Source organism: Zonotrichia leucophrys, chromosome 4 (assembly GCF_028769735.1).
Source record: "Zonotrichia leucophrys gambelii isolate GWCS_2022_RI chromosome 4, RI_Zleu_2.0, whole genome shotgun sequence".
NCBI classification, from domain to species: Eukaryota; Metazoa; Chordata; class Aves; order Passeriformes; family Passerellidae; genus Zonotrichia; species Zonotrichia leucophrys.
This window is the reverse complement of record NC_088173.1, coordinates 32,462,804-32,485,686: the sequence shown is the minus strand read 5'-3', so window position 1 is coordinate 32,485,686 and position 22,883 is coordinate 32,462,804. Positions and strand designations below refer to the sequence as shown.

The 22,883-nt window shown below is 41.1% G+C and overlaps 1 protein-coding gene across 1 annotated transcript in view; it reads right to left on the bottom strand.

The window, feature by feature from the left end:
* UNC5C (unc-5 netrin receptor C) overlaps positions 1-22,883 on the bottom strand; it is a 249,804-nt gene that overhangs the window by 78,495 nt on the left and 148,426 nt on the right. The window contains exon 2 of the mRNA XM_064711041.1: positions 15,533-15,754. Coding sequence (XP_064567111.1) covers positions 15,533-15,754 — 222 coding nt within the window. The remainder of the gene's footprint in view (positions 1-15,532; positions 15,755-22,883) is intronic.

Sequence of the window (22,883 nt, the reverse complement as noted above, 5' to 3'; positions counted from 1 at the left end):
AGCTTTAGCATTAAGGACACAAATGCTGTTTTCTGATTGTCTGTGGAAGATACAAAACTATACTTCAAATAGCTATTCCTTATGAATGCACCAGCAGAACTTTTCATCTCAGACCCCCTGAGATGCTTTCTAATTCAAAATAACAAGCTACTCCTGGTAATACCTTTTGGGATGGCTGAGAAGTACTGACAGGTTTCAGGTTATTCAGAGTAATTTGGTCTTTGAGTAGCATCAACAGCTGTGCCATGACCAAAGAGATGCACACCTTCTTTCCATAGCAAATAAATTCTACCTCTTTCTGCTTACAAGCAAAAAACATCATTGTGTCTTGATCTCTAAGGTAAACTGTGGTTCCTAGCATTCAAATGTACAAAACCAATTGGTGGTGCCACAAGATTATCTGAGACATAAGGACCCATGGCTAGAACTCGGAGATTTGATTCCACCACTGCTTCCCAGCACAACCCACTGGGGCCTTATTGCACAAACAGCAACTCTGATTTAGGAGAAAACCCTCACCAGCTGAAACACACTCACCCTCAGACCCTGGGGTGAGCACAAGGAGATGCGTTTCCCTTGTTGTATCAACTCACAATCTCATTCCTTCTGCTAGCAGCCTCCAACATCACCCCAAACAGAAAATCCCTTTCTAGGCCATATTGCAAACACTTCAATTTGCTGAGATATTTCAGCTAGCAGCTGCCTTGTTACCAGCTGACACACTGCTGTACATTAGATTTCACAGAGGAACTGGCATACTCTGTCTGCTTTCATTCAGGAGGGTATTGCTTATCCATCTCCCATGGGCACCAAGTGCAGGAAAACCCTTGCATGATGACTTCAAACAGAGATCTTCATCTTATCTCTGTTGGACCTGCTCCTGCTTCTATACTAAAGAACTTAGCTAGAGGAATGAAAAAGAAAAAAAAAGGAAAAAGGAGAAAAAAAGCTGAAAAACCCATGTCTCAATATTTCCAGACAATGTGGCATGCTGCACCCTTGATAAACAGGCAACTGTTTATCAAATTGCTTGATTATAAGTTAGTGCACAAACTCTGAGAGCAAAATTAAAAGTTGCTATATAAAACCAGTCCCTGTGTTTTGCCCAAATACATTTATGACAAGACAGACAAAGAGATTAGCAATAATTTATGCATCATATACCTACCAGGTACTGGCTTTTGTCACTGTGCCAAGTAAAAAAATGTCATCTTCTTACAGAAGGGTAAATCCTCTACCTTATCTTCTTCTTTAGAAATATATTGAATTTTTCAGTCTAGTTCTTTATATAGCTAAGCTATATAGCAGGTGAAGATACACAACATAAATGTGGGGTTTTTTTGAACACTTGAGTAAGCTGCACATTTCCAGAATTACATAATAATCACTTAGATGGTGGAATAACCCACAAGAAGTCAGGATAGTCCTATCTCAAGCAATGTCATAACAGACAGAGTTGAAGGGAAATAACAGCAATGTGGGCAGCTAGAATGCTTGACAAGTTCCTTTTATAAATCCACAAAGAGCTGACCGAAGGGATTCCCTGACATGCTCAGCATACAAAGCTGAGAGAAGAATAAGGAAGATGTTCAGAGCGGTGGTATTTGTCCTGCAAAGTCACCTGTGATGGAGCCATGCTTTCGGGGGAACAGCTGCCTGCCTACCAGGTGTTGAATAAATGCTTTGCTTTGCTTGCACAGTTTCTGGTTTACCTATTGAACTGCCTTTATCTCAGCCCATGAGTTCCTTCACTTCTACCTGCTGGATTCTCAGCCCTATCGCTCACCATGGGAGTGTGGCTGGGTGTGGCTCAGTCACCAGCTGACAACCAGTCTAAGATATTCTTTTGTCCTAGTAGTTTTCTGTCCAGTTCAGGGTGGAGGATAGCAATGAAGAAGGCTCCTGACATTTGTCATAACTGTTCTGCAACTACGTCCCAGTCCAGTGAATTAAGAAGTTATCTATACGTCACAATTTTTTTGCCTACTTACTAGCACAGCTTTTTCAATAAAATAAATGTATTTCTGGGACTAATACAACTTGTTCTCTAAAAAGGGGTAGGAAGGAACCAGAACTTTACTTATTTCTGTATTTGGAGGCTATGAGGGATTAATGGGCAGAGAAAGGCAGAGGGTGGAAGGAATCTTTCTCAGTCTGCCTACTGCTAATAAGCACAGGGAGAGGCACTAGCTCATAGTGTATATCAAAATTTAAGTTAATGTCCCTCATGGAGCAAAAGGAAGTGTGAAGAGGGAATCATGCCTTATATGCATGGTCTTTTATTATAACTGTATCCTAGAAACACAATAAAGCAAAGACACACTCCATACACTTGGTCCCCAAGTGCTTAACTTAGTTGGCTATAGAAACTGTGAGGTAGATTATCTGGTCTTTAGAGGCACAAATGTTATCTTTTTTAATGCATGCAAATGCAATGCAATTGTAGATATTATGGCAGATTATTGATAACTGCAGTTATAACTCATGGGTTCCATATTGCATCCACTGAAGTAATTGGCAAATTTCCCAATGATTTTAAAAGAAACAGATTTGCTGATCAGATGCATTTCTTTCTAGGGAAACAAAAATGTCTCAAGGTTCTATGACCATGTAAGACTGCACAAGACAATAAATGATCACCAGAACCATCAGAAAACAGAAAAGTATTATCAGTTAATCAAATGTAATTATTCAGCCTGGAGTCAGTCTGGGTCACGGAGTTAATATCTACACCTCACTAGGCATCATTCTGCCAAGAGACTGTTTTGATATATTTTGGCTGCCATAACTGTTCAGCATTTGATATTAATACCCAAGACCTGTGAAAATCCTCCTCAGGACTCTGATAGAACAATTTTGGTGAAAGTGCTACACTGGTATGTGTTCGAACCCTCTGGCAGAACAGTAAACAGGAACTATTTAGTCTCAAGGCTAAATTGCACTTACAAAAACTCTAAGAACCTGCATGGATACTTTGTTTATTTTCTCTGTAAGTAGTTCCAGGAGTTTCTGTGCTTTTGTGCTTTCATTTGCCCAAAAGGTATTTCATTAATTAGTAATCACATACGCCAAAGAACACACTTCTCAAGGAGATAGAACTTTATGACCTACTGGTCTGGAAAAAGACATTGCAGTAATACCTGCATATAGATGACAGGTATATCGCAGCCACTGCCAATAAGTATGGAAATACAGCCCATTTTCACAAAGGTAACTTGCAAGCCTTTATACATTCAATTTTGGAAAGTCAGTTCTCAGACGGTCCTCACAAACTTGATATTTTGTGCTGATGGTTCTCTCCCTGCTTAGACAGGCCCAGGTTCCCCCAAGTGGGTGAGACCCCAAATGTCCCTTCCCCACTGCTTAGAGGGGACACGGAGGGCAGGGACAGTTTCTGATTGATGTAAAGAGGCTTTGTGGAGCCAGCAGCAGACCAGCTATGGGGTAGGTGCCTTCCTCTGCACACCCATGAAACACCCATGCTGCTACAAACTCAAATTATGTTCCCCATATTCCTCATCTGACTTAGGAAAGCCTAACAAAGCCTAACAAAGCCTAACGAAGCCTAACGAAGCCTAACAAAAAAAACTCACTTAAAACAGTAGCGTAGTTTTGCCGCATGAGAGTGGCCAAGACCATAAGTCAAGGTGGTATGACTGTAAACAGATTTAATAAAAGGGAAGCAGGTTGGTTTCTTTTTATGCAGTCTTTTTGTCCTTTTACCTTTAGTGGTAAAATATAAGTGACCAAAGTCAAGAATTATGATCTTTTTGCTCATGGATAGCCTGGAATGACCCATCCAATTTATTTAATTGTTCATCACAGGTGCTATCAACAACCTGTGTCTGTTTGCTTTACTTGGTGAAGTAAATTTTTCACAAAGGTAAAAAAAAATAAAATCAGTGCTATGCAGGAATTTAAATTTATTTACCCTCTTGCAGAGATGGATTCCTCACAGCCAGAGAGTTATTCCACTAGAATATATCAGAGTACTTAAGCTATAGATTTTGATGTTTAAAAATGAATAAATAGGCTATGCACAAGAAGAACAGCTTCAAATATTAAAGTTCTTGCTGAGAAAAATGTATTCTGTGCACCATAATGGGACTGAGATGATTGCAGAATGGCACACTTTGCCTATAGCTTATTTTCTATATAGAGTACCTGTAATCTTAACAAAAGACAGATAGACAGATAGATATCCAGAGATAGTTTAAAAGAGTAAACAGCTTTTACACCCAGTAATCCTTCACATTGTGACTGCCTACACCTGTATTGTCTCAATACACTGCTTTTACATAAATTGAGGCTGGCTGGCAATATGAAATAACTGTGTGAAGATCACAAACAATTTTCCACAAATATTAGCTTAAATATTTAAATTAAAAGCTTCCAGCTATTTTTGGTCTCTTCATAACTTTCTCTTTAGGAAACAGATACATTCTGAACTCAAATTAACACAGGTGAAGGCAGCAGTGTAATAAAGTCAAGATTGCTCTAAAATCCATGTCAGGTTTGCACTGGCTTGCATCCCCTACTTATGCTATGTAATTACCACCTAGTGGTATTGAGTTAAGCTAAAATCCCAGCTCCCCTAATATTTTTTAACTGACTGACTTACACAACAATTACAAAAGGCTGTCTTGAGAGGAATTTTACATTGAATTTGAATTAAAGAACATGTATTCTGTTTAGGTTTTTTTTTCTTTCAGTGAAAACAAGGTGGTTTTGTTCTTTTCCCATTAACAACTGAAGGACCAAGTTGTGTAAGATGCAGGAGAGATTTCAAAACAGAGTTCTTGGATGCTGGTGGAAAACAAACCACATGCCCTGGTCCCTGTCAGCATGGTGGGTTTGTCCCCTTGTAAGGTGAAATAGCCCCTCTGCTATCTCCTCCCCTGGCCAGTCTCAGCAGCTGATTGCTTTACATCACCCTTGAACTACTGCTGTTTCATACCTTGGAACAGCATTGGATTGCTTGTTCTCAGCCTACAAACCATTCAGAGATAAAAGAAAAACACCTCCCCCTTTGTTTTTTAATGAAGGCTATTTTCTGGTTGACAGCAGTTTTTGCAAATATGTACAAATTGCTTCGAAATTCATTGCTCTCTTCCACATACAACAATCCGTGCCTACAGTTGCCACATTTTTTCCTTTTTCCTGGAACAAAAGCATTAAGCTCCAGTGTAGCAAGACTCCAAAGAAAACCTCCCGATAAATATATATTTACATTTAACAATAAGCATCATAATTTCTGAACTCACAGAGGCTGACGTCTAAGAGCAGAAACAATTGTGAATTGAAGCATCGTGACCCAAAAGTTATCCTGACACTAAGAAACCCCAGGTGGCAATCCCCAAACAATTCCTTGCCTGGCTGGTGCTGCTTACAGGGGGTGGAAAGAACACAGGCTGTCCACAGAGAAAAGCAGGAGTATGAGCTCTGAGCAGCTCCAGCTCTTGGGTCATAGCCCAATCTTCCCTTCTTTTGATTGAGGAACATGCAGCTGAGAAAAGGTGTTGGTTTAGTTTTTTTCAAGGGCCAGGAAAAAAAACCATGCCAATGGTTCATGTTTTACTTAAAGCAGCAGCTGAGACTTCACAAAGAAGATCTGTGCACTTTTCATTTCTGGTTCAGAGGATTTACATGCACTTTTTAATGATCTGGGCCTTCAGCAGTGGGTAATGTGTCCCAGTCCCCAGCTTAGTGCTCATGCAAAATTGAAGCACTTTTGAGGCAGTTTAGAGCCTACAGACGAATCTCAATGTGCAGGCACAAAGAAATAATGGTTTAGCACTTCACAAGATGAAGCAGAGGAAATTATGAAAAAACAACAGCAACAAAAAAGAAATCTATTGAACTTCAAACATCTGGGAAGCCAAATGAGAACATCTGAATTTTGAACAGCATATTTACATTCCCTTGCATAGTGAAGGGGGATGGGGGCGGGGGGCAGGAAAATGAACAATCAATGGGTTTGTGTGTATATTTATATATAAAAATAGAGATCAAGTTGTTTATTTTACTGACTTATCAACTTGGACATGTTACAGATATAAAATATGTTTCTGCACATGTATGTATGTGCCACACCCACTCTGCAGGGTTTTGAGAGGCAGAGACAACATGAAAATGCCTTGTTTCTGTGAACTTGATGTGATGACACAGTTCAGTGGCTGGTGCAGCTATTGTGGGAACAAGGACAGTCTCAATGTGACACAAGGGGTCACTCGGGAGCCTCCTCAGCAGTTGTTTTCCTATTTTTTTTATTCTGCAATGTGCAGGAACAGCAGGTTGGGGAAGAAGTTTAAGACCCCCATCATTTTTTGCCATTGTTCTGCATGCTGAGGATGGCATTTCACAGCTGACCTGGGTACCTTGAAAAAAAGAAAAAAGAAAACTAAAAAGAAAAGAAGAAAAAGGCTAGCAGTGCTTTCAAAGCAGCTTTGTCCACTGTGCTGTCAAGTGAAGTGACTTTCTCCAGACAGAGATGAAGCTCTGGGAATTTACTGTCTGCTCCCCCATCCAGCATGTTTTCAGAGTTGTGCCAGGGCAGCAGTCAAAACACCAGCTCCTGAGCACCAGGAGGTTTTTCTTAGTTTGTACTGAACAAAGGAATGATGGCAGGACGGCATGCAAAAAGGCAGCCTGGTGGTCACAGAAGTCCTTTGGTGGGTACAGCTGGGTACAGCACAGTTCATGATACTCGCCAGCTTCAGGGGGCACCAGGGATGCAAGCAAGTTCCTCTGCAGATCTGTGTGACTTTGACATGAAAAAAAGACCTTTTAAATTATATAAGCAAATGCCAAAGTATCCCTGTAGGTCTAAATGCCTCCTTTTACTCTTTTTTTCCTAGGTACCCCACCACTCTGAGATCCAATATTGGTTTCCACCTTAGTTGAAAACCAAAAGCACTCAACCTAACTCCCCAAAGCAAACCTGATCTACTTCCAGGCACTGCTGTTCCTCAGGGCTGGCAGTCCTTACTCCTCCTCAGAGGAGGGCACAGCAACCAACCCAGGTGCAGCATCCGCACTCATTAGAAAAACATAATTATACAGGTCACTGGGAGCCCAAAAACTCCATTCAACCAAGATCCTCTCTGAATCAAAACCTGGGAGCAAAAAATAGAAGAGGCTGCAAGGCCCTAAAGATTTGTATTCAGGGAATAGAAGACAGAAGTGTCTGACAAAAGACTCACTTTCTAGTCTTACAATCAAAGTACGAAGGGGATGAGAAGTTATGAGGAATTGTGAAAGGCATTCCAACAAAACCCGAGAAAGAACTGTACATAACCTTGCAGGTGAATGGCAGCTCTGCTGGTCCTTACCACATCATGCTGCTCATTTATGTACAAATTGGGAATGCAAGGGAATGACAAAATGAATACAGGCAGTGAACCTGTAAAGGCAGCACAAAATTAGATCCTGTGTGGGTCAGAGCTGCATGTGACAGGCAACTCTCCTTCCCTTCATAACATTAGCGATGATTTGGCACCCTACCTGCAGAGCAAAAAAAGCCTCGCTAAATCTGATCTATGTGCAGAGCTTTGCTCCATACAAATACTTTTTTTTTTCCCAAAAAAAACCCAAAAAACCAAACCACTAACCCAAAAAGCCCCATTATTAAAAAAGTTTAAAAAGGAAAGGATTTCTCCAATGTAGTTTTAAGGAATAGGAATTTTTCAGCTGATGATTTCTCTGCCTAATGAGCTGATAGAGGAAAGCATAGAAGATACCACTCAGGTAACAGAGACACAAGCTCAGATAGACATCAAGGGAGTCTGCAAAACACTTAAATGTTTAGCACAGTCATTAAGACCCCAATGTCTCTAAAGAGTGTTAGACTACAGCCAGATCATCTGGCTGCATCAGACTATAACTTGTTTGCCTAGAAGTATAAGTCAGGTGTAATTATGACTTTCCATTTCCGGAGTATTTCCAGGTATTTTTGTGAAGGAACTACAGCTCTACTAGCCCTACAAATTCTCATATTTAATTAACTGAAAAAACTACACTTATAGGATACAAGTGTTCCTGTTCCATCTGCTACTGACTGCAGCACTTCAGCTTGGCAGCACACAAGACCTTGGCTCTGCTCCTCTTTTCCACCATGCTCTTCTTTTCCATCTCTACTGTATGTAAGAAACAGCTGTTTTCCATTTAGGCCCGTGGGTGCAGGATGGAGACTGGGCTTTGGGACTCACTTCCAAATCAAGAACACATTTATGAGCCTTTCAGGCATCAGACCACCCTCACCACAGGGCTCCAGATCCCACACAAAGGGCTCAAAAAGAGCTGGGGAACATGGATGGAAATAGGAAGAACTGCTGTGCAAAGGTATGGCTATCTGAAGCTGTGGCGGGTGGACTGATATCAGAAGATGTCTCTTGGGGAATTAATGGGATTATGAGTGTGTAACAGAGGGTTTAATGAAGGAAAAACTTGGAAGAGAGAAGATGTAGGACGGAAATATTAAGGGGGTCCTCAAATGCTTCAAATGAATGCAAGAGGCATCCATATTCCTCTTCTAATTATTTTAAATAACTTTGTTTCCTGTCTCAGATTTGTTTTTCTAGAAGCCCACAGGAAACCTCCAGGACAATTAGGAAACAGCTGCAGATAGGAAGTTAATGCTGCAATAAGAAATAAATATCCTAAAGCTTTTATCTTTTGGTCCCAAAGCACTTTGCAGAGGTAAATCACAGAGACACTGAGTGATTTGCACAGATACATGGTGAATATACAGAAAATCTGGAATGGGCAAATGACCCTTCCCATGGGCACATCATTACTCAGAGGAGGAGCATGAGAAGGATTAACTTGCAGGAGGAGTAGCTCCCCCTGGGCCCCTGTTAGTATGCCTGAGTACCCTGAAGGACAGAGCAAGGCTGGGAGAACCTGCCCCAGTCAGCTTAGCAACAGGAGGGCAGAGGGTTTGTGATGTTTGCTGCTGCCTGCAAAGGGGGCTGGGCACACAGGGAAAAAGCTGCTGCAAAGGACAGCGGTAGCAGAAGGACAGGCAGGTCCCAATGGCTATAAACACAAATAAAAGATGTCTTGGTCTAAGAGCTGGAGCAGCCTTACACAAAGGCTTAGAGGGACAAAGCCCCCACATACAACAGTTTGATTAAATAAGAAATTATCGGTATGTTAATGCACATACTGTAAGTGAATCCTATACTCAGCTGAGTTTAACTCAAAAATCCTCAAGTCTTTTGCAGGCCTCTAAACAAAAAGATAATCTCCCTGGGCTTAGGGGGAGTCTTGTTATTGCCTATGAGATTTGCTGCCAGAAGCAAATATCTGGTCCAGTGGTCTTATTCTGTTTACAAAAGTTTATTTCCCTTCTTCAGGTATGTCCTGATCTTAACAATGTCTTCACTCACTCAGCACAAACCCCTGCTATTTTAAATGCATATCCTAGAAAGTGGTGGCTCTCTGCCTCTCTGTGTGTTTCTTCAGAAGCTTCCAAAATAGCTATTTTTTTCTATCCAAATATACTAATTGCTCAAGATAAAAGTGCGGTCTTTGTCTGCTTGAAAACACTGTATTCCCTTGATCTGGGTGAGAGGAAAATACATTCCCAGCATCTGATTTTGAAGATGCAACCTTTAAGAAGAGAAAGCTTCTCTGGCAGCACTGATGGGCACAGGGCTCCCCTACCCCAGGAGAGCTGCCTGTCAGGCCACAGGGAGTGACAGGCAGAAAGAAGATGGCCCAAGTGACAGCAAGAAATATCTGCAACTTAAATTTCAAGTAAGAAAAAACCCTATGGGTTTCTTGATATGTTTTATGGAAGTAAAGAGCCTGCATTTCCCCAGAGAGTTCCAGATCTTTGGAGAAACTGAGTTATGTGCTTCTTTGTGCACCACCTGCAGCCTTTCAGACCATACATACATAAGCATGTTTCACTTGCAGCAACTTTCCTGAGAGGGAACAGACTTCAAATTATGAAAGAAAACAGATTGTAGTATCAGCTCTAACCCACATCTCAAAACTATTAACAGGAGTATTTGGGAAGAGATACTCTGACACATTTTTAAATTTCCTTGAAATGAACTGGATTAGGGCACAGTATTGAAGGAGCAGAGCTAAAAATTGGCAATATGTTGCTGAGAAATAATTATTTCATATATGGGTGCTTGACGTCTGTAATGGATTTGATCCAATGATAAACAGAAAATAAAATTACTTCTGACAATGGTGGAATGAAAGCAATCCTTATTTATGATGTGTGCCTACCCTTACTAACATAACCCCAAGGTATTCTACCCCAGAGAATCAAAATATTGCAGGCTAAGTCTAACTGCAGCATTCAACACTGACTATATATTTAGTGAAGTGAATAGGGACACTGGCCACATTTGCTCAGAAAAATAGCTTTTTCCTTATCTTTCAGATTCTTCAGAAATAGTACAGAAAATTAGGAGGCTACAGCATGTCAAGATGCAAAAAGAGATTAAGCAAAAAAGATGTGCAGAGAAAGAAAATAGCTGTAAGGAAAGGAAGATCTAGAGGTAAAAGAAATGAGTAAAATATTATCCCTCTACACCTCTCCCAGAGCTCTGCTTACCTGGTGACTGGGGGCACTGGAATTTTGTATTTGGGCTGCCAAATTAAGTTCTTCAACACTGTTATTCAAATACATGCAATACTAAGAAATAATGGCTTTTCTGTTTTATAAAAAATACTAAGATAAATGAATGCAACGTCTCAAAATGAGAGGCTGTATGATGACCTTTGCTTCTATAATCAGAAGTCCCAGCCTAAACAATGACTTTTGCCATTAGCACAATGTAGCCTTCTAATACGCGGTGTGACAAACACCAAAATAAATGGCTTTCATGAGATGTAGGCACAGAGAGGAAGATGAAGCAACAGAGCATTTTGTGCTGGAAGTGATTTTTCTGCCTCTCTACATGGTGCCAAAAGAGCACAGTGACTGTGAAGGCTTCCCCACTGCTCTCTTGGCTGCAGGATCTTGTAAGAGCTGTTTTAAAGGCAAAAGGGCAGATGTCAATCCTTGATCTTTCTGTTGAGAAGGTGATCTATTAAAGGCTTGGTTAGCTGGGTATCTACTCCCTCAACAGGCTGCCAAACCCATGGCTTAAGTTAACAAACTCCTATTTGCCAGATCAATGCTGACCCTATGTGAAAAGCTTGGTCTCCTTTCATTGGATCTGCAAGTCATCCAAAAATACTTTACTAATTGGGAAAGGTAATGGTGGGAGGTAAGCATTGGAATTTCAGTGGTGGCTATGTAAAGAAACTGAAAAAAAAAGAAGTCAGCTTTCTCTCTGAAAAGAAGTGCATATTTGTCCACTCCAAGTGCAGTTTGATAAGCTCTCTTAATCAGACAAAAGGAAGGGGTCATCAGCAACGTCCCCAAAACCTCCTCTCCCTCTGCATCCCAGAAAAAGAAGACAGACAGTGTAGGCAAACAATAATGCTGGGTGAATTGCCCAATATGTCTATTTAATTAGCACTTAAAGCATCACAAATGTTTTCTCCTTGGTTGGAGGAGAGAGAAGAACATGTCCCTGGCATTGCAGAGGGCAAGAGAGGGTTTATAGACCATTTCACCTTAATAGTCACAGAGAAAATGTTCCAATGCATATCCAATCTAAAAAAACAAAAAAAAGGCCCAGATTTTTTTCTGCTTTTCTCTTGTGCATCACTGGGATGTGAGGTTTGATAAAGGATCATTTTATCCCTCTAGACAAATGAAAGAGGTGCAAGATAGTGATCTTCTATATGTTCACAATTCTCTCACCACTGCAGAACTGGTCTGTGTGTCTTGGAAAATATTTCTCCATGAAAGCACACATGCAAAACAAAAATCACAGCATCACAGAATAGTGTGGGTTCGAAGGGAGCTTTAAGGTCATCTGCTCAATTGCACTACAATGAGCAGGGACATCTTCAACTAAATCAGGTTTCTCAGAGCCTCATCCAGCCCAGCCATGAATGTTTCTGGGGAAGAGGCATCCATCACCTCTCTGAACAGCCTGGTTCAGTGTTTTTCCATCCTCATAGCAAAAAAATCTTTTCCAGAGTCATTTTCAGAGGTACAGTAATTTGTAAAATGTGCACAAACTGCTCTAACAATTATTGATGCTATTGAACTTCCTGCCCTGTAACAATGGAATTTTCTTGCCCCCAAAAGCATCCGTTCTACAGGGCTCCTTTTATTTTTGTTGCTGTTATCTTTTATGACAGTCAGCCATAAAATCAAATGTGTTCCCTCAAAAGAACTCTCATCTCTGTTTTTCAAAACCAGTGTTCTTTTTTCTTTTCTGCATTAATGGGCAAATATTCCAGAAACATAAAGGCGTAAAAAAGACAATGCTCTGCCCTGTATTTCATATACATAGGAAATGAAAGAGCCAAAGATGTACACTAGACACTTCCAGAGCACCCATTTGACTTCTTAATGAAAATGCTCAGCTTTTTCCATAAAGAAGAAAAATTCCAGTGATTCTGAGGATTTAAAAACAGAATGTAATGATCTTCTGTGTAAAGCCTCAGGTTTCTCAGACTCAATCAGTATAAAATATTTTGCAAGGCTCTCTCTTCAGGCTAATTTAATTAAATAAAGTGGTACTAGAACACCCTGCCACTATTATGGTTCTCATCCTGTCCAACCAGAAGGCAACAGCTCCCACAGAGTTTCCAAGCATGTTCTTTGCAGCAATGCTTTACCCACTATTTAAGAAAACCCCACAGTGCAAAGTATATATAACTATTACTCTCATTTTGTACCTTCTCTCCTTCACAAAGAAAAAAAACCCAGAAAAAATTTTATGACTATTAATTTTCCTCTCTTCAAAATTAATACATATAACATTTCTATCTAGCAGGTCTCTTCAAGGAGAGCTTGGCTGCACTCTAATTCCATCTCGTGTGCCATTGCTATTGCTGTGCTGTTTTCTCTGGTCTTCTCAATGACACGAACAAATTTGCCTTATAAGAAGAGTTAATCATCTCTACATAGATTTCATTCCTGGGCACAGGTTCAAAGTCCATGAACACATAATCTTTTGCAAATCAAAACCTATTTCTCTCTTTCATGCATCATTTACAATCCCAAGGTGATGTACTGCTAGCATCACACCTGCATTTTAGTTCACTTTCTTCCTGCTTACTCATCCTTTAGAAAAGAAAGCACAAGTGACCTTTACTCTTTTCCTCTCATATTTTATTGTCTGTTTGCCTTATTTCCTTTGCTTTGCTTGTCTGCCTAAAGAATTGAAAGCCTGGTTCAAACCCAGCGGGAGAATATCTCCTTCCTTAGGAGGAGTAAAATACTAGGAAAGAAGGAAGCCCACAGTTTTCAGTTGCTGGGATTACATGACTGACCCTGCAGAAACAGTGTCTAAGTGAGATGCCTTAGAGCCCCAGGTCACCCATGGGAAGTCTAGACCTAATCTGGTTTGTGGACAATTTCTGCTGCCTCTCTAACCACAAGTCAGGAGGCAGCATCAGCAGCATCTATGTTTGGACCTAGAGGGATCCTTACATCACCCTCTGGGCAGCTCAGTCATTACTTCTGTGCCCTGGGTTACAACTGCACTAGATAGTCAAAAACAGCAAAAGAAACCAAAATAGTCTCAAAAAGTGATAGAGTCCAAGGGCTTTACCAGCCTGACTGGTGCAAGCTGCCAAGCTGATATCTCCTTATTCGAGTGCAAGAATGAATCCTCACTGTCTCCTGCAATTTTTTTCTGCAGCTTAATCTGCAGTGAATATTGCTTCCACTGCTTTAAAGAAAATACTATTGTATCACAACCTTAATTAAATTCTTTACCCATTTCTATACCACTTATGTACTACAAGCCCTAGATTCCAAATCTGCCTACAGGAAGGTGCACAAACACTGCAGCCGTGACGTGCATTAACCACTATTCTCACAACAACCAGGCTGACTGACAAATTTGTATTTTGATGACAGCTTCATTTTAAAAAGCTGTTAGTATGACTAAGTTTGTGGCTCTTGTGCTAATAATCTGATGTGCACAACTTCTGACACCCTCTTCTCCCCACTGAACTCCAGGAGATGATATTAATCTTTAATTGATAATGGCTCTCATTTGCATATAACTGCTGTTGTTTATCATGCAAAATATTTGTCCTCTGAAATATTTTGCTGCTTCTCTTTTAAAGATTTGCCTTTTACACTTGTAGAATTCAATTTCCTTTATAGCACTGCCAAGTTTTCCCACAATGGGATTTTTGAGAAAAAAAGAATGAATATTTCACCTGTAGTGAAAAACATTCATGTTTCTAAATGGTGATGTTCATGAAAACTTAAAAAATTAACAGTCATAGCTGTCCTTCTGTTTGCCCATCTTCATTCCCTTGGGCTCCCATGGAATAAAAAAAAAGCCTCAAGATGTAATAAGCAACATGATTTCTTTTTTTTTAATGTGTTTCTCCTGCAGTCAACTTGTGGAAAAGCCAATTTTTACAAATGAATACACAGGCCTCAAGTCTAATACAGACTTTTTTTTTAACAGCCTTTCTTCCTACACCAACCTTCCCTTTTTCAAGTGAGAGTACCAAGAAAAGCTTATGCTTTTGATCTCTGTGCAAATAAATGAGCTGAAACAAATAAAACCTGGTTCACAAGAGACTTCCAAGACATCTGGTGGAGTTATTTTTCTAAGTAATTAGACCAAGTGGTGGTGCAATTCCCAAATGGAAAGTACCTTCTCGCTTGGTATCCAGTTATTTCTCAGGGCCATCAAAACAGCAGTAAGTCCTGCTTCTCTCCTTGCCTGTGTCTCAGACTCTATTGATTACCAGTCTTCCCAAACATTGCTTTATTACTCAAGTTTTTAACCCTTCCTCCCAACATTTTTTTTTTTTTTTTGTGCTATGAGGATCCTGTTCTACTTCCATGAATGTCAGTGGGATTTCTGGTATTGACTGAGGAAGGATGCTAAGACACTGTAGTTCTCCTTCTTACAGGCTCTACAGAGCAGGTAGAGCAGTGCAATGAATAACAGCAAGGTGCTTGCTCTGGATCAATAGTGCTCTAAAGTGTGCCCAGGTGTGCTTTCTCCTTCTTTCTTGCTGAAAACGGATTAAATTTCTCCTGTTTTTCTCATATCTCCCCAAGAAAACATCATTCTAGTAACAACCCAATTGCTCCTTGACACTTTGGGGAGAACGTGGTTCTCAGTCTGTGACAACATCACAGGGCAACCACTGTGAATTTGTGACACCAGGGAAGCGAACTGGGAGTAGACCTGTCTGAAAAAAGGAATTTCATTTCGTTTGTGCATGGTTGTCCTGGTTTTCCAGTTTCAGATTAGGTCAGGGTGCTCTACACTCCTGTACCACTGAGCTGACTTGGATGCAGGCACCACTCTGTGCTATGAACATTTTGTAATGCCAGATATGGAATTCCCAGCTCTAACAGGAGTAAAGAAAGCAGCTGCCATATGAAACAGCTGCTAGATTACAACAGTGGGCTTGATATTAATGGTGTTCATTCTCATCCCTTCACAACATAACACAAACTCACCAGAGGTTTCATCTACTCTCTCGTCCACCACATGGTCCTTCTGATGAACCCACTCACTGTTGCACTTAAAATAGATTTGTGTGGCTGGGCTTGCTTTGCAGTACAGATTCACAGGCTTGTTCTTCACAATGTAAGCCTCTTCAGGTTCAATGAGGAAGTGGGGCAATGGCTCTGGAGGATCAGATGGAAAAGTTTCTGGAAGCTCATGAAAAAAGTCGTCATCTGTAACAAAAAAAAAAAAAAAAAAAGAAATTCAACTGGCAGACACCTGCAAAAACTTCATTAAAATTATAAAGATGCATAATTTTTGAATAAAATGTTATCTTAGGAGCATTCCTAAACTGAGGCTTAGATGCATTGCTCTTTCCAGACTGGAAGAAACTGTTCTTTACATCCTGAGCATTCTTATCTCTCTATAATGTGACAGGGTTGTGCATATTCACAGTCTGGGATCAGTCCTTTGTTACCATCATTGGTAATACCAGCAATAAAGCTTTGTGTTAGTGCTTGGCAGAGTTGCCTGCAAAACGATGAAGAGAAATAATCGAAACTTTCAGAGGCTTCAAGGCCACATTTTCAATAGTGACTTATCCCACTGCATAATCAGGTGCATGCAATAGCTACTGCCAGCTGAGGCTGGTCTAAATAGGAAACAGCATCTTTTGTTTCAGGTGAGCAATTTGAAATCTGCTGAGGGCAAAAGCCTAAATGCAAGTCCAGTCTGCACCTCTTTGTTCAAATTCTGACTCTCCTGCTAAGACTACTAAGGAAGGTGCCAAGCTGTGCTTTAATTACTCTGTCAGTAGAACCTTGCTCTGTGCAGTCCTTGCTATGGAGAGGACGTGGGAGCTGGGGCATGGGACAGGGAACCTGTGAAATGGTGACATTTTGGGCAAACATGGACACATGTTATTGACATAAGGAACCTCAGCACCTCTCTGGTGATGCTAGTAAAGAATTAAGTCAATGAAAGTAGTCTGGAGAATTAGGAAAAGAATCCGTTGCATGGAGGCAAGACTAAAAACACCAAACGCGCATACTTCCCTTTCTCCCTCCCTCTTCACTAATCCCCTTTTACAACCCCTCTGCCCCTTCGTGCAGAGGAAGTCTTCCACATCAGAAAGCACCAAATTCAGCAGAGAATGACCCTCTCCCCATCTTCCTCCCCACCTGCCATCAGAGCACAGGAACATGCAAGAGGCTCTGAGCAGCAAAGTGGTGGGGGGCACCAACTCCTGACAGACCCACCAGCAGCGGTGAGCTGGCAGCTCTGAAGGCCTCACTCAATCTCTCCTTTCTGCCTCTGGCACAGTTATCATTACACCTCCTGACAGATGCTGATCAATAAAACTCCACGGAACACCCAGCTGAAAATCCTGGCTGGCTGTCTCCTCCCTGCCACTCTTGATGAAGATGAAATGTCAGGTGGCTCCCTCCCCAAACCTGAGACCTCCCTGGGCAGGCCCTGTCCAGAATTACAAGGGGCATGACTCTCCTTCCAGGTACTGCTTTTCAGAAAGACAAGAAGGAACAACGAAGGACAGAGAAGGCAATATGGTACCCATGCCATGCAGCTGTATGAAGGTAAACTGCATGTCTTCATCACTGATGGGGATACCTTACAGAGCAAACCATTTTGTGAACCTCCTAAACTGTTTATGAAGAGAACATATGTTCACCATTTTTTCTTTTTTTTTTTTTTTTATTTCCCGCTGGCTTTCATATTAATTTAAAAATACTCCTGTCCTTCTTGGTGTCTTGTTTTATAAGGAATATTAGGTCTGACTCACTACTGCATCACTCCCTGAGAGTTAATAGAAGTGAACTGGTTCAAAGATAGAAAAAAGGGCCAATAAATAAGGCCTGACATTCTTCTAGCAAAGGGAAAATCTGTGACACACTATAACACTTCCATTTCCATCTCCAATTAATCACTTCCAGATACTCAAATTAAATTTAATTTTTTATCACTTTCCCATGCTTCCTTTATTTCTGCAGTTTCCTTTTCACTCTGACCACACCAGCCTCCTTCCTCTGCAATCCTATTTCCTCTCCTCATTAGGGATTTCTTCCTTGCTCCATTTTACTCCCTGTTTTTTTTCCAAAAAGAAAGACGAGTTACAGTAAGCTAATGGGAGTCCTCATTTGGTTTCATGACAATGAAACACGTCTGAACTGAATCAAGAGGCTTTTTGGCATTCCTCATCCCCTTCCATGCACACCTCCCCTCTTCCCCTCTCCCACATGCTGCTCCATAGACATCCATGACACAGAAACATTAGAGATGAATCATTTCCCCTGAATTGCCACAGGACGTATCTTTTTCTTCTGGTCATTTAATTGCAAATCAGCAAGCAGACAGATGGAAACTAACAAAGCACACATATGTTTTATAATTAAACAAGTATTGCTTCACTAATTTCTGGTGAGTGGATGAACAAATGTATTTATTTTCACCACTAAATTTCTGCACGTTATCAAAGGCAATAATTACAATGCCTGACCAATTAACTGCACCTTATCAAAGATAACTAGAAAGTCTAAAAGGAGGGATCAGCAAGCTGCAAAAAAGAAAAAACCAAAAGGAGGTTTTCAAAATTATTTTTTGATCAGCCTGGAACATGTGTGTGGGTTTTGGCTTTTCCTGCTGGAGGTAAACTGCTTATAAAGTTTAGGTATTATTTGTATGTATTCAAAGTACTGCCCAGTACATTATGATCTAGTCTCACATGTTGATTGTGGTGATAGCTGCTTGTCTCCACCAACCTGGCATCCCAGAGTCAGATACAATAAGCCTGTTTTCTTACTGCCTTCTTGCTGCTATTCCTCCTTACTCCTCTTGAACAACAATAAAGCTCAGCTTTATTTTTCACACACTCTCATTTCTATCAAGAGGCATCTGAACCACTCTTAAATGTTAGGGATATAGATGGAAACCATTCACAAACTGTCACACAAATAGTGCTCAAAGGCTGCCTCGTCCCTGGAAACTGGCATTTAAAACCATCACTTTCAGAAAGAATTTAAGATAGTAGCAAAGAAAGATTTTTATTTCTTTTTAAACTTGAGAATGCTCATTCAATCCCTGCCCTCATACTGCTGCTGTTAATAGCAACAATGGTGTTTTTTTATAGAGCAGTTTCTCAAGAGGAACATACAGAATATCACCATGACTGTGTTTGGCAGAAAAAGCAGCAATCCCACTGTAAAGCTAGTCCACCTCCATTAGCACTGAAGGACCCTTGGTCCTACTTTTCACTGCTGAAAGGCAACAGGTGGCCCAATCCACCTGTGTGAACCGCAGTGGGAAGTCACTTGGTGTGTACTGTCTCCCCCAAAGGAATGGGGTTGGGTGCTGCAGGGTGCTGCACACCCTCCCCTCTCACCCAGCTGAAGTGGGAGGATGGTGCTTTAGGGTAGAGAGGGTGTGCAGCCCCAGTTCCCCTGTGCCAGGCAGTGACATTTGCTTCTCAGGATGAGAATCTTTTGAGGAAGAAGAACGTTAAATCCCCTCACAATGGCTTGCACATCACACTAGGCACAGCTGTGTGACAGCTTAGGACAGTCAGTCAATCGAGCTGCTGATATGGGACAGGGCTTTGATCCATACACCTTAACACACACCTTGGAGCCAAGTCATGCATTCCATTTTTTTAATTACAGCCATATGCTGTCATGCTTTCACTGTAATGCTTGCAGCAACATGCAAGCATAATTTTAATGTTAGTGTAATTATATAGCAAGATATTCCTAAAAATCCAACAGAAAATGCCAATATAGGACATTTGACTGTGTTGGGATTTTTTGCATTTGTCTAGAGAACAAGACCTGGTAGCACCAGAGCAATCTAATGAATCTGTGTTTTCATGAGGACACAGCTTCTAACAACCAAATAAACACTTCCATCAGTTTCTCCTGACCAGCTCTACTTAAACACGGGTCATTCTTGAGAGTCAAACTGACTCAGATTTTTCAGGGATGATTTTGTTATCACTGTGAGGCCTGTTGAGCCAATGTCTATAATTTGGATAGGGATTGTCTCTCATGGTGTGCTCCATTGCTGCATGAGGGGATAAATCTTGCCTGAGACTTTGATCTGCATCTTCCTGACGGTTATCGCTGGTTATTTAAAATGCTCATCTCCCAATGGCACAGCAAAGCAGCAAACTTTGTAACTCTCTTATTAAACTCTCCTAAGTAGCTTGACAATTTTTTTCTTTTGTCTGGAGGAAAAAAGCTAATTAAACCATTTGGGAGCGATCTGGAAGTGCAAATACAAACAAACACTAAAAATTCACATACTTGATTTCCAATCATTATGCCAATGTCATGTGCAGCAAGTTCCCCTCACAACTTTGATCAAACACAAACACAAGACACACATTGTTCTCCCCTGTTGTAACAAATCCCCTTCTGTGCTCAGTAACTTTGAGCTGCAAGTTTACTTCTGCAGTATGTCACATTCATCTTTATTTTCACATAATAAAGTGTACAGCCCATCTGTTGTTATTGACTGATTTATATTAGCAAGACAAAAGACCTGATTAATGGTACTGCTAAACTGGTTCCAGTAGTGCAATTCATTCATATTAAGAAAATAAATTTTTAAAAGCCACTTTAATCTATAAACTTAACTTGGAATTTTTATTTTAGTTGCTGGCCCAAATTTGGATACACTTCTATTTGCCTTCTGTAGTATCTGTCAACTATGTTTTTTAAAAGCAAAGTCAAAGGCAAATCTATAGGAACAGGGGAAATGCCACTGAAATCAGCATTGAAACAATCTGGCATGGGCTGTCACATGTAGGAATTTTAGCTTAATTTTAGTTCAGCTTTATTTTAAGGTAAAACAAATCTTTGCCTAAGTCAGGAACCTTTGATGTTTGGAAAGGTCTTCACTCTTTTCATGCATTTGCCTGTAAAACTGTACATAATATAGCTCTTCATGCATAACATGTGAAAAGAGAGATTTAATGGCATATTTCCCCTTTTATGGATTAGTATCCCTGCTCTAATCTGTGGCAGGAAAATATTGTGCTCCATACACCAATCTATTAATCTCTAGATCACTAGTTTTATTGCTATATACCAAGCTTTAATTCTCATCAGCCCAGCATATAACTCAGTAGATATCTGAACTGCAAGACTTGAACTATTATTGCTTAGATGATAATATATTGGACCATTATCTCTTCATGCGAGACCTGAAGCAAATTCTTCTCAAATGGAATTTACTTCAGAATGATTCAAGAGCAATTTAAAATGAATGGCTGCAAAGTTAATTCTATTTGCATTTGGATGCCCATCACTCGGCAGGACCATTCCCTGAGCATTGCAAGAAAGGCAGCTGGAGTTTACTGTGTGGATGAGATTTCTGTTCAGGTTTTAATGTTATGATTAAAAAGCTTTCTAGAGTAACAAGTACTGTTTACTGTGAAATTAACAGCAGGTGCTAGCTCAGCCATACAGCTTATCAGGATGGAGGCAAGGGTTTGGATTACAGTGCACACTCCTTCAGGAAAGGAAAATTGCTTGGCTGGAAGTCCTTTAGTCACAGGGTTTTCTATCCTCCTAGGAAGGGCATGCAGTGCCACCAAATGGGAAGCAAAAAATACTGTATGCCAGAGAGTCTGTCTTCACCTTAGAGGCCCATAACAGCACAGAGCTATGAATCCAACATTAGTCCAAGCTGAATAAAAATTGTGAGGAAACAGGACTTATTTCTAAGAATCACTAATGAATAGTTTCCATTTTAAAAGGCCCTCTCAACCCTGCCTCAGCCTTGGAGACCACACAGGGACAGAGAATGGGCACAGCAAAGTGCAGCCTGTGCCTTGATGGAGAAAGCACATTTTACTGCCTTGATCTGGGGAGAAGGAGAGTGGCTTTCTCAGCACTTACCCTCTGTCAGCCCTACCTCTGGCTGATTGCAAGGTGAGCATGCAATAAAGCAATCACTCCTTATTCTTCAGCACCTCAGAAAGGGAAGGTATCCTCAAAAAGCCCAGGAAGTCTGCATTTTTGCAACAGCAAAATATTTGGCCAACCTTGGAGGCTGGCATCTGCTTGGTTGTAGCTGAATTCACTGGCAGGCCTTTATGTGCCTGAAGATGAGGCTTGGTTTTGTGGCAGCCCACAAACCAGATCCTTGCTGAACTTTGCTGGACCCTGCTAGGAGAAAGGTCAAGGGAATTTCTGACTCAGATTTACAGAGCACCTACAAAATTAAATGCTCTTTTCATCAGGGAAGGCAGAGTGCAGGCACAGTCTGGAAAAAGTGACAGAGAAATCGATAGGGCATGCAATGTTCATCTTTTTTGGGTGACTTCAGTCCAGAAACAGAATAAATAAAGACCACGTAGAGGAATGAACTTTCCCTGCACCTGCAGCAGCTCAGTGAAGACTCTCCTAGCACATCTCAGCTTAACAACACATCCCCAGGAGATCAAACCCAAGCTTTGCTTGTACTTAACAAAGAACATATGCACTGAGCGGCTACATATCCGTCAGAAGACTGCTGGGCAAGTCTCCCTGTCAAACACAGGAACATCAAAGAAAAGCCATATACATCCTTTCCTGTCCTTCTGTACTCCTAGGCAAAAAAAAAAGAACTTTCACAGCAGCACAGGAATCAATACTTGATCCATGGTCAGCCAAAGGCACAACCTGAAGCCCTTTAAAAAACCCAGACAATGGGCATCTCAGACACTGGAAATTCTGGATTATTGGCTCAACTAAAGGGTACAGGAAGGAGGTTTCTGATATTTGGACTCAGTCCTACTATACAGACCATCCTAAATAAAGAAGCCATACCTAGAACAGTAATTGTGCTTGTTAAGCCACCACACTCTGGCTAGCCTTTCTCAGGAAGCTGTGAGGAGCTGAAGGGGAGAAGGAGACACCATGCTTTTCCCTTTAACAGCACTGCACAGTCTGCCATTACACTGGGGGACTGTGACGGGTGGGAGCTGCAGCTCAAGAGCAGGGAGGTTTCACAGTCAGAGAAAGAAGCCAACTGAGTGCCTGCTGGTGCTCCCACCAGGCAGCCCTTTGTGGAGCGGAGCCCTCTCCTCTTGTGCACTTCTCTCTGTGCCCCTATTTTATGTGAATGCTGCATGTCCAAATATAGAGCCAAGGGCAGAGGAAGATGAAAGGATAAATGGTTATCACTCAGCCACAGACCATGGGGACACTGTGCAACCACGATGCCTACAGCAACCAGCGTGTTCTCCATCTCCCCTGCTCTGATAGCGCCATCTCCTTCTCTCAGCCCAGAGCTTGGAGTACATCCAGCCTGGCTCACCCTGGCAAACTGCACTGCCGTTAATCAACAGCTAATTCCAGTGGAGTC